Here is a 15,452-nt window from a genome sequence, read left to right on the forward strand (position 1 = left end):
CCCTCTTCCCAAGCTTAACATTATCTCTACCAACTTCCCCTCCCGAGTGGCACAGGCTGGGGAAGAGGGAATGGGGGTTGCCGTCAGTTCATCATACGTTGTTTCACACCGCTGCTTCATGGTCGGGGGAAGAACTCCTCACATTCCTCCCCTGCTCCATCGTGGGGTCCCTCCCACGGGCCACAGTCCTTCGTGGAATTGCTCCGGCGTGGGTCATCTCTTCCACGGGTGCAGTCTCTCCAGAACAGCTGTCCCAGCGGGCCCTCCACGGGCCACAGTTGCCTTCAGGCATCCACCTCCCCCGGTACGGGGTCCTTCACGGGCTCCAAGTGGATCTCTGCTCCTCCGTGGACCTCCATGGGCTGCAGGGGGACAACCTGCTCCACCATGGTCGTCACCACAGGCTGCAGAGGAATCTTGGCCAGGAGCCGCATTACTCCTCCCCCTCCTTCTGAACTGACCTTGGCTTCTGCAGCCGTTCCTCACAACAGGCTGGTAGATGTCTCTCAGGATCTTTTTTTACATCTTATTCACTTCTCATCTCCTCTCCACTTCTTGCAGCCGGGCTGGACTGAGTCGGGCCCAGTCGGCCGCCTGGCGAGAGGCCAGAGGGTGAGGCCTTCAAGGCCCATGAGGCCTGCGCCTCCCCCTCTGCGCCTCTGCCCCTGCTCAGCTTCTTCACATCTTCTCTTCTCTCTTTTTTTTCTGTTTTCCCCTTCTTAAATACGTTATCGCAGAGGCGTTATCACGGAACATTCTGCTACCAATCGGCTTGGCCTTGGCCAGCAGCAGGTCCGCGCTAGGCCCGGCCGAGTCCACTGAACAAAGGGGAGCGACTTCTAGCAGTTTCCTACAGAAGCTACCACCTTAGGCCCCCCCCTCACTAACAAAACCACGACATTCTCCAAAATCCTTCCTAAACTAGGTGCTCAACAGCTACATGTAGTCTATCATTACAAGATTTCTCCTCTTGCTCCGTTCTTTAAATATCATACAGGATTTACCTGTTTGTTAATATGAGTAAAGCAGCCTTCATACTGTTGCAGAAAGCATTTCCTAACAGATACCACTTAGTTACACTGGCTTTTGGAAGAGGTTGGAAACTGGTCTGACCTTCCTCTTACTAGACATTGAATTATTTCCTCATGTTTATCTAAGAGAAATCTGGGGATGGAGATGTTCTCCTACTGCGAACGGTTCCTGTAGCAGATCACCCTCTAAGTGCAGACTGACTTTCACATGCAGAAAGGGCTGAGTGTTTAGGTGGTGTTCAAAACACCATAGGAACACTAAGCAAAGAGCTGTTTCTCAGCCCATGAGAGCTAAATTATAGGGAATGAAGCTTTCCAAATAACCTTAGTGAGCACATTTTCTTGTTATTTTGCCATACAAACTGTATTTGTAGTTACCACTGAATTGTTACTGTGATGTGAATGAGAAGTGATGGTAAATGGAAAGGATTCTGTTGCAAAACTGGTGGCCAAGCTGGAAACTGTTAGCAACAGGCATCACTTTAGTCATATACCACAAATATTTACTCCTTTATATGAGCTGAGAGTGTGACACAAAATCTCTAGTAGGCAGTGGTCCCCAAAAAGAGTTTGTGACTCCTTGCACTAAAATACTAAATTAGAGTTAGACTTTTCTTCACGCCATGACTCCTCTGCTCTTTCTGAGAATTATGGAGATTTTTAAATAGTACTAATCCTCACTAGCAGATGGTAGTAGCACTTTGTCAGAGCATTATTACATTTAAGTTAACACTTTGGAATTTTAATGCAATGGCTCTAAGACATACTCCTCAAACCCCTCCATAAAAGAGCTATTTCAAAGCTTACATCTACGTCTGCTGCCATGCACTGACTTCTTACCATCATAAGAAGTGGCCTTGGAAGCAGCAGCATTAAAAATGATAAAATATCTTAGAATCCAAAATGGTCAGGGGGAATTTGTGAAATGAACTGCAACCGGCAACCTCTGTTGTACCGCTAAAGCAACACTAACAACAAAATACCTCTCTATGGCACTTACTCCTGAACCTGCCTCAAAAACCAAACACTGGTTATTCCTAAGTAGCAGACATTTGATTGCAAATGCCTGGAGGTGACAGGGAAAGAAAATGGCACACACTTGTTCTACAAGGAGGAGTAAGCAGAATGAAGGGCCGGGGGTTATAGGAACAGTTTAACAGCTTGCAAAGCACCAACAATTTCAATATTCTATTTGTTACTCTTAGCTAGTGGTACAAAATGATGCAAGGACCTTGTTTATATAAAGTTAGCCTCTCTCTTCCTTTCATGATCTGGATGGGAGTCTGTAAACCTAGTATTTTCTGAAAACAGTTGTACTCCTTACTTGACACAACACAAAGAGCCAATTAATTCTAGCCTCAGAGACATTTGGCAGTCTTACAAAAAAATGGGGGGAAAAATGCATCCCTTTAAAAAATGCTAAAAAAACACACAGTACTTTAATGAACAGCTTTTTTTTTTTTCCCCGCAGAAGATTATTTTCAACAATAGCAGTTTCCAAATGCTATCATTATCCACCTTCCCCTGAGGAAGTATTTACCTCCTCCTCCTATACATCATTCAGTCTTGTTATTAGAGGTCATTGATCTAAACAGAAAAATATTTAAAAACCTATTATCCTTATCTGTTACTGTGTCTCAAATACAAGGCAGTGGCTGTCCCTTTGCTGCTTTGAATGGGGGCTGGACAAGGCTGATGTTGACAGAAAACCAGACTTCAGCCTCAACAGCCCAATGAGGACACACGCCACAAGATAAGTGTGAAAGCAGATCCACTCACGGCTCTGGAGCTTCACTGAAGAGAGGTCTAACTTCTAATGCAAGCTATGCAGCCATTCAAGAGAGAAGGAGAAAGCTAGAGCTTTCCCTCTCACCCCACGAAAGACATAGCAGGCTTTGAATCCAGAAACATGCTGCATTATTTTCACTTTTCTTCCTTTCTAAATTAGGTCAAAAGTCAATGGAGCAGAAGCTGTGACTTTGTGCATCCCTTCTTCCCACTCGCCAGCCACAGAAGCTGAGCTTACATGGAGGCATGGTACAGACCGGCAATAAACTGCTGCACAGAGGAAGCAAAGGAAGATTATTTAATCAGAGGGATAATGCTAAGGCATAGGGAGGTACAATACTCTCAGTTATCCTGGGAGCAGAGGGGTGGAAGATGACACTTCAGTACTCATTGTTTTTATCTGTGTACAGCGGTAGTAGGCAATACAAAGATAAAACGGATCTCACTTTTCTGCAAAGTAACCAGATACAATTATCAGCTAAAGAAAAAAAAATCTACCACACAAATCAAATGCTTTATAGTAAAACTATAGAGGCTGGATGGGGAGAAACAATCCCATTTGCTAATCTGTAATTTAGTTTCTTTAAAACTTAATATTATCTTCTAGATATAATACTCTCAAAGCATCATTTGCATTGTATTATTATTCTTTTCAGAAATATTTGGGCCATTCCAGTGTCTCACTCCTTTGGATTTCCCAACTTTGCATATGCATACACATATACCTCCTCTGTACCGCCTGGCCCAAATGTTTAAAGTCCAGGCTCCAGCCCACGTAAGTGTAACATTACCTGCTACTTCCTAGAAGTATCCTGTACTCTTACAAAGCTAGCCTGGCCCATCACTCAAGCTAGCCCCCTCCAAATGTTTCCTGCACCCCTTCACCATTCAACCAGCTCCTACCACTTCTAACCACAACCCTCCATCCCTTCCAAAACTCCCACGTATAAGATACAACCAGAACCTTCCCCACAGTACTCCTGCCCCCAGAGCCTCTCTTGCTGCAGAGAAACGCCCAGATAATGCTTTGTTTTCTGCCAACTCCTACTGTCCTTTATCTGCAAACTCCTCCTCTCCTTGCAGCTAGACACAGCATCGATGATGTCGCCAGGACATCACCCTCCATGATGGTGACACCAAGAGCTGCTGATCATTCCCTGCCTAGCATATACATTATATACAGGACGTGCTTTTCTCTTGCCTGCTTCTCACAGCCATTTTATTTGCAGTAGTCCCTATACTCTTCGCAGCACTGGCCAAAATGAGAGAACTTTTTCAAGTGGATGGGAGTTTCTCATGTATCTCCAGGATGCAATCCAACTCCATAACAGGGCAATTCCATAACTCTTTCTACTCCAAAGAGCTGGAAAAACATTTCTCTAGATTGTTTTAATAATATTTCAATAACATTCTAGAAACTCTGCAAGGCTGGCTAAAAAGGCTGCAGATGCTTTTAGAATCACTGGTTGTATTTAAGTATCTCTTTTAAACAAACTAGGGTGTTTTGCAGCACATATTGTTCCACCTTCCCAAAAAGGGCTCTTTTCTTTCTATCTGGATGTCTTCCAAAAATGTACCACAAAATATTTGTCCAAACAAAAGAGACAGAGAGAGGGCACACATGTGCATAACCATGCGTTAGGTCCTGTGCTAGGTAAAGCCAGAGAGTAACATGTTGGCAGCTGATGAGATAATGACTGTGCTTATTTTGCTAGTTTAACCAATGCTACTGGCAATAAAGCATTGTAGGTAAGGATTATACACACTTGCTAGTCTTCGTTTCCCATCAACTCTCTTACCTCGCAGCACTGTAGCTTTTGTTATCACATGCCCCAAACCAGGGAAGTACTGACATCAGCCACGCCACACCTGCCCTGTCTGTACATCCCTAAAGACATACCTATGTGCTTTTTTTTCTTCTCATCTAACTTTGTTAGGTTCCCTCAGTATGGATATTCATACTCAGTGTGATCATTCAGGAATGTGAATGAATGAATATGTCTCTCAAAAGATTTGCAACTTTTGTCTCCTGGTGTACAAACTGCCTGAGTCACAGAGAGATCCAAACCCTCTCTTTCACTTCATCTTGAAATCTCCTGACAGGCAACTTTTTGTTTCATATTTGTACAGCTTCTAGCACAGTGGGGTGCCATTTCATGATTTGTATTCATGTTATAACTTCTTGCAAGTAAAAAGCCTCCCAAATCTCTGTGTTTTTACTTACGGTAGAAACTAATGTCATCCCAAATTAAAGAAAAATCTAGTCAAATATTTTCAAAAGGAATAATCCCTCTGATTACTGAAAAAGTGTATGTTTATATATTGTATATGCATACATAAATATATACCACATTGCTAGCTATTAGCCTGTATCATGGAGCTGGAAGTTTAAGTAGTACCACAGTAGTACATTTAAAAATATATTTAAAAATATATTTATAGCAAATAAAGTGGTTATACTGCAATACTGCTTGGCTCTATACATTCACAAAGAGGAGAGCTGAAGAAAGGCTAGCCTTAAGTGGGATAATCAACTTTTGGGGGTATATTTGTCTCAAAAGAGGACAAATAAGTGGAATTCCAGAGAAATAAAAAGCAGCTTATCTGTCCAAATAACAAATATTTATGTTATGGTATGTTTAACTTTGTTCTTTCTGGACAGAAAAAAAAACATATACTTAGGAGTATAGAACATAGTGACCATCACAATTCCATGAACTTGGAATATGAGAGAGAAAGAAATTAATAAAAATAATAAAAAGGGTGCAGTACCTGTATTTTAATATGACCAATAATAGCTATCCCCTTTCAGTTGCCATTTAACACACAGCCTCTACTGTGCATTGGCTGAACACTGCCAGAACTCCACACTGGCTTTGCTGAATGGGAACCGGATCTTTTCTACTGTCTTTTTCCCTTTCACAACTCTCCACTAACATTAAATTATTTTAAAACATTCTCAAATATTTTAAGCTGAACACTGTAAAGACTGCAAGAAGGCAAAGGATCTACAACAACAAATATCCTTCCTTAATAGTGTTTAGTTTGGAGATGCCCCCATCTTTGGGCTTTCAGCCCATGGTACGCTGCCAGACAACTTTTAATACTGGTTGCAATCTGCAATAGTTTCTTGTCACCTGGAAAAGACAACTGACATCTTCAAAACATCTCAATGGCTCAGGAGCCTAAGCTCGGCTGGCAGGCAGTCAAACTTCAGTTCCTGCGTGCTTTAAAAACAAATCAAGTTACTGACTTGTCATCAGGTCTGGGTCCTAAACACAGGTTTTGAGTTGGAGTCTCAAGGCAGGGAAGTCTGCCCTGTGCACATTTTCATTTCTCTATTTAAAATGAGTTTGCAAAATTGGTCATTGTTATGCCTGTATACATTAAAATAAGGCACAGCAAACCCAGGCCAGGCATTCAGGTCTGCTGCTATGCCATCCTCTGCTCTCTCTGGAGCTCTCATCCAGAGCTACTTTCCCCAGCACCAGAGTAGTGCTATTTGATTTTGATTTATCACAAGTGAATTATTATAATGAAATCACCAACTCAATTTAAGCCTCTGAGAAAGATATGGTTGGACTAACAAAAAATTGTTCTGCAAAACAAGCAATTATTGTCAGGTTCACTGGATATTGGCCTTAGCAATCCAACTGATTATAGAAAGTTAATGATTTAAAAAGCAATGAAGAAATAAGAGATTAAATCCTTTAAACCTGCATGAAAGACTCCAAGAGGAATTTTACAGTGATTTTCACTGCATATTTTATTAGATATGTGATATTTTATTCATGGGTAAAGCAAATATAACAATTAGGAGTAATTAGCATTTCAGCACAGAGTGTTATCTAATAGGTTAAAATACACATATAATTCTTCATTTAAATTCTGTATCTTCACATTTTCCCCTTTCTGGTTCAGAACTTTTCCATTTAGCATAGCACTTACAGGAACATTATACAGCTCCCAAAGAAACAGAAACAGAGAGAACTAGTGGCTCTTGCCTTTGATATCTTATTTTCCTACTCTCCTTCCATTTTTACTCATTTTCTTTTTCAATTTCCTCTTGAGCACAGCTTGTCAGATAAACCCAGCATAACTTTCAGGAAACTTTTTCCCCTTCATCTTTTTCTCCACCTTACTTTTTTTCCATTTCTCATTCCAGAACTAACATGTGCAATGAAAACCTACTTTATATCTAACCCTGCACTTAAAAATCCATCAGTCTATAGCTGAGTAAAACTACAGTAGCTGCCTCTATTCCACCTTTTCCACTACAACTTTCATGCTATACAGGAATACTGTACTTACCGTATTATCCTTTCTCATTAAGCAAATGTCATTTTTATGTGTTTAGTTTTGTTTTGTATTTTTTTTTAATGCAACACCTTAGAGCTCACAGAATATTCCTTCCTTGAGCCAATGCTGTTACCCTAGACCAAAGCGGGAACAGGACTCTCCAGCTGAAGTGCACTCTGCGGTACAATACAGAATACAAAATACCTCCTTCTCTGAATTAAGTATATTATCACTGAAACTAGGATATAAATTTTGAACCTTACAGAATTACAGCACTGCACAATTTCAAGCTCGTTCCCTTGCCAAGTTTCATAACTGCCATCCAAACGCCAGTACATTTCATCTACTAACCTTCAATTTCAGCCTGTGTCCTCCCTGTTACACAGATCGGCTATAACTCTCCAAATCACATAAACCATTATTAATTATAGTGGTTGCAGACACAAGAGAATCTTTCCCTTACTCCATCATCTCTCACATAACCGTTTGGCCAACAATAAGCAGAAAACAAAGCCTGTCTCATAGAATTAAGAATAGCAGAGCAAACGGCCCTGCTGGTGCTCATGGGAAGAGACTGGGGTACCAGAAGATACAACAAGACAGACACCTTTTCCTCACCCATTCCTCCACCAGGTGCTTCCATTTTAGTCTCTACATTTAAATTACTACTTCTACATCAAGATTACACAATTAAATTCTACTTTGCAATGTGAGACAACAGCACTTCCTCCTTGTGGTGCTTCAAATGCACAAGCCAGCTAAAATCTGTGCCCAAGAGGGTTTTGTCCAGGCCTTTCTCACCTGGTGTTGAGGACGGTTTAACCAGCACAGCACCACACTTACTTAGCATGCATTTAGCACATATCCTGTGCCAAAGTGACACAGCACCAGCTCAGTATTGCACCTTCTCCAATATGGTCCACTAGACTAGACGATCAACGAAGCCCTGGTCAACATTATTCTAAGAAAGGCCAATGTAGCTCATTTTGGTAACTGCTGCAAGCAACGGGTCAGCTCCTGCTTGATAACGGACATTGCAGACAGTGTAGGAAGATAAAATAACATCACAGAAGGAAAGGAATTGCATCTGTATCCAAGAAGCCCAGTAGGATGCTAGCTGCTAGACAGCCAGTCAGTCTAGGGTACAAAATGCCCCAGAGAAACACGAGTTTTCATGCCCAGTTCTCAGCCACTACAATGGTTTGCTGGCAAATTGCGTGTTATGCTTTACAGTTGGGCTGCGACTGTCATACTTGCCTCTTGGCACTTCTAGATAGCACAAAAAAATGAGTATATCTGGGGCTCTCAAAGGTGGGTCTCATCATGACTGGAGCCGTAAAATGGACTGTAAAGCCTATAGGATGCACAGCTGTAGAGCCATCCAGGTTTTGACAAACAGGCCTGAAGACAGACCTGAAGTCAAAGTTTTCTTCCTGACAGACTCTGAAGTCAAAGTTTTCTGCCAATTTCACCAGCTTAGATAATAACTTACTCCTTCTGTAATTAATTTTTTTTTTCAAAAAGTGACATCTAAGTTTGCAGATGAAGAAAGGTATCCTAGTTTGCCTCATTACCAGGGTATCACCTGAAGTCAACATTTTGCACATACCAAGCTTTCATGTATCGGAATATATATTTATTTAATGTGTTTTCAGAGTTTGATTATTTTCTCATGTTTGCTCAAAACATAGATCATTTTATGAATACTGTTTCCTTTTCCTATTGGTCACTCCTCTTAAGTCCAAACAGCCACAGTAATTGTCTACATCTAACAAGTTTTTAAACACTGAAGATATAAAACACAAACTATGTTTGGAGAGCGTGTAGATTAAGAGAGTTATACCATGCTGTCATATGTAATTCAGGTCATTAGGAAAATTAACTAGAAACTGATAGCCAAACCACTCTATCATACAAACTATTTTTAAAATAATTGTTACTGTGCTGGGGAAAAAAAAAAATCAAGCAATGGAGTAGCTGTGTCAAAGAGTAAAAATACAAACCTCAAAAGGCAAAAGCCTCCAATAAATTCCAGCAAAAACTAGACTGTCATGGCAGATTATAGATAGCTTTATATTAAATGGAAAAAAAAATGATGTAAGTTCAAGTCTACATCTAGGGAGTAACCTAATGGCTTACAAAAGTCATCTCCTGCCAATACCACTTGCTTTACAAGGCCAGGGAGTTGAAGAGAACCATACTTAATGCCTTTGTTCATTAAGTTAAATGAACCTTAGTTGGTAGGTTTATGTAGTCACAGTCTTAAAAGATTTTTCTCCAGTGTGTTTTTTCAAAGATGGCATTGTGAGAAGAAAGACTCTGTGCATCCATAAGTAGTCATCTGAAAGCACCCAGCAGCAGCAGTGATTGCCATGTCAGGCATTTGTTAGGACACCACTTGAAAATAGATGGTTGGGTTTTTTCTCCGTCTTTATCAAGGACAAAGAACTTGAAATAATGCTAAGAATTATTAAGAACATGAAAAGGAGCTGCCTGCTGCAGTCAGCAATCCATGGGCTCAGTTTAAAATCTTCTGAAGTCAACCAAGCGACTCACCTGGATTATGACAGACACTGGATCAGGCCCCTGTGACCACTAAAGAAACACTCCAGAAAGCAGTGACACCTAATGGCAAGCATGCCTTTGGAGGATAGCAAGCCGTAATCTATGGCATGGAAAATTACCCCTCTTTAGCTGCAGAGTAACTAGCACTAAAACATATTACGGGGACTGAAATACGATCACAAATCTAAGCACCTGGGAGAGAGTTTAAGAGACAGCGCACAGAAACACAGAGTATGTCACGCGTGCTGTGTGTTTAAGTAGAACGTAGTTACTAATAAAATCTACTGGCTGCTAAGCCACAGCGCACTGTATTCAAGGTCTTCATCTGTACATATGGTTAAAATAAGCAAGTAACTTTGGCACGTTCTAGAGCAGGGAAAACAGAGACCTCAACACTCATCTGTAGACACTGTAGAGATTTGTACATAGAGATTTGTTTGTAATAAATCTGTTTTGCTCGCTTGTCCCGCACTTTACAAAATGTACATGAGAATACTGTAATGAACAGTTAGTGACATATACTACATCCCTTCTAATGAGGCTTTGCCAATCGCACAGTAAATTAAATTCCTATGGCCAATGCACAACACAATACAAGCCCAGCTGCATTGTAGTACAACTGCTTACAAGACAAAATGTGGACATGCATACCACCAAGGTAAGATGACTCCCTTTCCTTTACAAAAAAAAATTTTACATTTTAAGGGCACTATCATATCAACAGAAGTAGTAAGTAGATGTAGTAATAGAAGTAGACCTCATGTTGGAATTGCCATAATATTATTATCCATAGTACAGAAAAGCTTAAAAGTATGAAACAAAACTCAGGGCCCAGCAGTGCTGGTAACTTGTCTAACACAAGGAATGCAGCAGTCCTGGCCTGCAAAGTCTAAAAGCTGAGAGGATTAAAGGAAGAGCAGATCTGATTTTCTCTCTTAGAAAAAAAAAATATAAACATATATTAAAAGCATATGTATAAATATATGTGAAAGCACATATAATATATATACTATATATCTTTAACTTGCCATTGAAAATAAAAAAGTTAAGGGTAGCATGCAACTGCCTGTGTATGGCTGAAGTCACTGATTAACATAAAAAACCAACTTGCAGTAATCAAGGTACCTGAACTATTGTCGCACACTGCTGCAATGACTTAGCCTTTAAAATTACTTTAGTGTATTTTTTCAGCAAAAAACTTTTGTACCATACTATGTGACTGCTGCCCAAGGTGATTTTGCTGCATCTAATACAGACATATTTGCATATATGTTTCTATATGCACAACAGGATATCCATATGCACATACAGATGTTTTACTATGTACATATCAAGGGGAAAAAATGAACACAAAGTACAAAATACAAAAGCATGAGGCCATCGGCTGTAGAAGATACCAAGCATACACAAATTGTGCAGTTGACAAGGAATGCCACCTAATCCCTGCTTAATTAAAGCACTGTTCTAAACTCCTGTTTAGGGAGCGAGGAGTGTGGGACGACTGATGTATGAAGAAAATATCAGGCAGCGTGGCTAATCTCAAAGACTTTGGAGCTTTCGAGCTACATAAATCAGAGCGACTTTTTGAATAGCCTCATAAAACACAAAATCATTGCTATTCCACTCACGACTCTCAGATTCTTCCTACAGCATACAGATCATTAGGAAACTTCTAAGCAATCAAGTAATGTGGGGCTGATGAAATTACTCAATCAATGCATGGGCTGAGAGAAGCAGCATAATACAGAACTGCACAGTTTTGACATGGTAACCCTGCCCCTTTCTTCTTTTTATATAGGGGTAAGGAAAATTACAGTGGAGTCGATTCATTTCAACATTTTCACAAGAGTGCTTAATACAGTCTTTCTGAACTGCCAGTTCCTATTTATGATAGCAGGGCAGCAGAAACATAGAGACCATGAGCAGCCCTACCGATGTTTAAAGTATGATATAGGAAAACGTTTATTTTTAAATGTGCACATTTACATCCACACAGACCTGCTCTAACCATCAACAGCAGCAGCTGTAATCATTCAGAAGACAGAAATATGAAAAAGCGTACCATAAATACCAGCCACTGTACCCCTCCCACTGCCATCACCAAGTCGTTAATCTCTACTTGCTAAATTGTAACGGGTTTTTGTCATTTACTAAGAGACGGCTGATAACATGCTTCGATACAGAAAACATCCCTTTACAGGAAACACATCAAATAATACGTAGGCAAGCAAGACAGTTAGTGCATTCTACTGAAAAAGTGCATGCTGTCAGAAAAAGGGTATGCAAAGGTAACATGTTATTTTTTTATGACCATGTGCCCCTCCCATACATGGGAGAATATTTCCTACTTCAATATCTTAACACTGTAGAATGAGAAAAAGATAATGCATTTATCTTGTTTGTTGCCTAAGGCGTCTGTACTACCTCCGGCAGTACTTCTTTTCCCCTGAACTGAGCGTTTTGTTTGCTTCTTTGGCTTTATGAATTCTTCTGTAGTTAATTTGTTCATAAAGTACCCCGCTACTGCTTTTCATAAGTCTCACAAATAAATACAGTTTATTATTTATGTCTAAATATTTTATACATAAGTTTACTCAGCACAAGGGGAAGAAAACAAAAGGGGGTCAGAATATCCAGGTCACAAAATACAATAGTGTTACGAGGGGCCAAGTTTTAATCTGTGAGCTGTACAAATTGGAATATTTAGCTCTCTACCCATTTAGTGTTAAAATAGTTCTAATGTCAGGTCATTTATTTTCAGTGTATTCATTCCAATAGATGTAAAGCTCTGTGTAACAATTATCAGTTTGCCATTTTCATGGCAACATAAAGCAGTCTATAAAAGAGGTAATCTCCTTGTCAACTGTACTAATTGTCTCTCAAGACAAATTAATTGTGTGAGAAGCAACTACTTTGTGGGTTTGGTTTTTTTTTTGCTTTAGATGCAGATTTACTACGTTGGTGCATCTAATCACTAACAGCATTATAAAAACAGTCAGTGCTAAAGCGTGTTGCATTCATCATATATAAACAAGTGGAAGAAACAAAATTGTCATGAAGGGGAAGAGAGAAAAGCCATCCTCTCCCTTGACGCTAGTGCAGAGGCACACAGCTCGCCCGGCAACGCTCAGCGGGGAGGATGGGAGACAGGGGACAGCAGGGAAACTCCTCATCTGCTACACAGTCAACATCTCCCCCCCAGCTCCGAAGATGTGATCGGCATGTTACAAGCTCCCAAGAAAGAAATCGTAAGATGTAAACCGTCTCCTGGTGTCGCTTTAACAGTCTACAACCGGGAAGAATTTTAAAAAACAAAAATAAGAAAGTCATTCTCCCTTTAAACGGAGGGCGTAAAGCGCCGTCTCCCCTGTGCAACATTCGATGCTCCAGTGGCACACGGCTGTAAGGACTGAGCCCCGTAAAGTTGCGGTACCTAAGGGAAGGGGTAGCCCGTGGGCTCCGCGGGGTAGGGGGTACACGAAGGACCGGCGCATCGCTGTCCAAATCTCGGTGTCCCGCAGGAAAGCTCTCAACAGCCGGGATTTCCAAACGCCTTTCCCTGTCACAGAAACTCGCTACGAATCCCCACGCCAGGCACCGGCAGACATGTTTACAAAGCCAGCCCTGGGGAGAGCGGCGGCACCGCCCGGGGGAACCTCTCCAAAACCTTGGCGGGACCCAAAAATGCACCTTCCCCGGGGCAGCGCGGCGCCGGCCACCCGCCCGCCCCCGCGTTCCCAGGCTCCCGCTCCGCCTGCGTGCGGTGCCTGCAGATGGGCGAACGAGGGGGGAAGCGCCCTCCCCTCCCCGGCCGGCGGGGGGAGGGTGAAGGGGGGGGCGACCCCGCTCTTATCAGCCGCCGGAACAAAACGGGGCTCGGCGCTTCCCAGCGAAGCCGAGAGGAAGGGCTGCCGGGCCGGGCACGGCTCCGGATTAACGGGAAGAGAGCCGGCGGGCGGAGAAAAGCCCGGCGCCCGTTTCCCGGCCGGGAGTACGGGCAGCGCCGTGCCCGGGCATCACCCGAGCTGCCCCGCCGCCGGGAGCGGGAGGGGCGGGGGTGGGGAGGGGGTGTCTGCCGCTGCCAGCCGCTCTCCTGCACCCGCCGGCGGCAGGGGAGGCCGCTGCCCTTTCCCGGGCGGCCCGGGAAGGGGGGAGAGGGGCAACTGGAGCCCCCGCCCGCGGGAGGCGAAGCGCTCACGTTGCCAAACCACCTGTTCCGCCGCGGGAAAAGAAGGCGGGATGGGGAGAGGAAGGAAGCGGGGGGAGGAAGGAAGCGGGAGGGGGGGTGAGCTTTGCGTGGCTGTCAGGGTCGTGTGGGAAATAGGGGGAGGCTTGGATTCCCCCCGCCCGAGGACGGGCCGGGGCAGGAGGATGGCAAGCTGGAGCTGAGGGGCTGCCACGAGGGACCGGGGAAGTGCCCGAGCCCTGCCCCCCCCCAGATCATCGGCCGCGCAAAACCTCAAGGTCTAAAGCACGAACATAGCCCTCTGACAAGAAACCTCTACACAGGGGTGGGGGGGGGAGGGGACGGGGGGGGGAAGAGGGCGCCTAAAATGCTGCTGGAAAGCAATCACAAGAGAGGAACCAAAAAAAAAAAAAAAGGAAGCTAAAAGCGGGGGTTGTGGGGGCAGAGGAATAGGGAAGCCTGCCAAGAGAGGGAAGGTTGCAAAGGAGAGCTGGAAAAGTGTCCAGCAGCACCAGCAGACGCAGCACCCCCTTACCGATATGAATGATTGAATCTGCAATCGCCGCTTTCCAGGTTCGAGTCCAACAGACGGACACGACCAGGATGAGGGAGAAAACTTCCATCTCCTCCGGAGGTCCAGGCTGTGTAACAACAGATCTCTTCGCCAAACGGTGCCGCCGTGGAGGAGAGCGGGGCGCAGGAAACCCAGGAGTTGGAGGTGCCGCCGGCCGAGCGCCTAAATCCCTGCGGCCGGCTCACGGCCGCGGCTGGGCGGGGAACGAGCCCGTGGCTCCGAGCGCCTCTCCCTTCGGCGAAACCCCGCGTCACTTCGGGGGGCTCCTGGGCAGCACCGGAGTTGCTGGGAGCGCCGGCAGCAGCAAATCCATCCAGCCCGGGCGCCGGCGCGGGCAGCAGCCGCCTCTGCTGGTCAGAGCATCCCCATCCTTCCGCCGGGTCCGGGGATCCGCTTGGTCCCGGCTGCTGCACGGCAACTTCCAACCCACGCCACGCACGGTCTCACACACACACACACGCGCGCACACACACACAAAACCCCCTCTTGGCCAGAAAAGCCCCAGGAGCCCGCAGCAAATAGCTCGCTTTCAGCGAGGGAGGAGGAGCGGGCAACCGGCAGAGCAGGCGATCCCGCTTCCAGCAACCAGATTCCTGCAGGAAAAGCCCCCCCGGAGGCCAAAAAACAAAGTGAACTTCAAGGTAATGCAGATAGTAATGCAGAGATTTCCCCCCACCCTTCGCTTAAAAAAAAAAAAAAAAAAAAGAAAAAAAAAAAGAAAAAAATTGCTTCACACAACTGAAGGAAAAAAAAAAAAAATCTGCGGATCAAGCCCAGCGTGCTGTCTCTGTCGCGCAAGGTAGCGGTTGGACAGGGCAGGAGCGAGAGGAGTGCCCGGAGCAAGGCAGAGGAAAAGGAGATGCCGATCTGCAGGTTGCTTTTGGAGCTTGCTTTGCTGGTGGGGATGCAGAGAGAGCTGGCAGCTCCAGCACCAGCCAGCACGTTGCCTAGAAATGGATCACCTAGGAGAAGGAGAGCGAGCGAGAGATAAGTGCTATCAGCCCGAGAG

General features: G+C 44.0%; 1 protein-coding gene across 2 annotated transcripts in view; it reads right to left on the reverse strand.

Annotated features, from left to right (window-relative positions):
- The window catches only part of GRID2 (glutamate ionotropic receptor delta type subunit 2), a 739,921-nt gene extending 725,417 nt beyond the window's left edge, over positions 1-14,504 (reverse strand). For both annotated transcript variants that reach the window (XM_086746417.1, XM_086746416.1), the window contains exon 1: positions 14,405-14,504. In XM_086746417.1, coding sequence (XP_086602543.1) covers positions 14,405-14,492 — 88 coding nt within the window. In that variant the 5' untranslated portion in view covers positions 14,493-14,504. The remainder of the gene's footprint in view (positions 1-14,404) is intronic.
- Positions 14,505-15,452: the final 948 nt, after the last annotated feature.

The sequence above is a fragment of the Chlamydotis macqueenii genome, chromosome 4 (genome assembly GCF_036417535.1).
Source record: "Chlamydotis macqueenii isolate bChlMac1 chromosome 4, bChlMac1.mat, whole genome shotgun sequence".
In the NCBI taxonomy this organism is placed as follows: Eukaryota; Metazoa; Chordata; class Aves; order Otidiformes; family Otididae; genus Chlamydotis; species Chlamydotis macqueenii.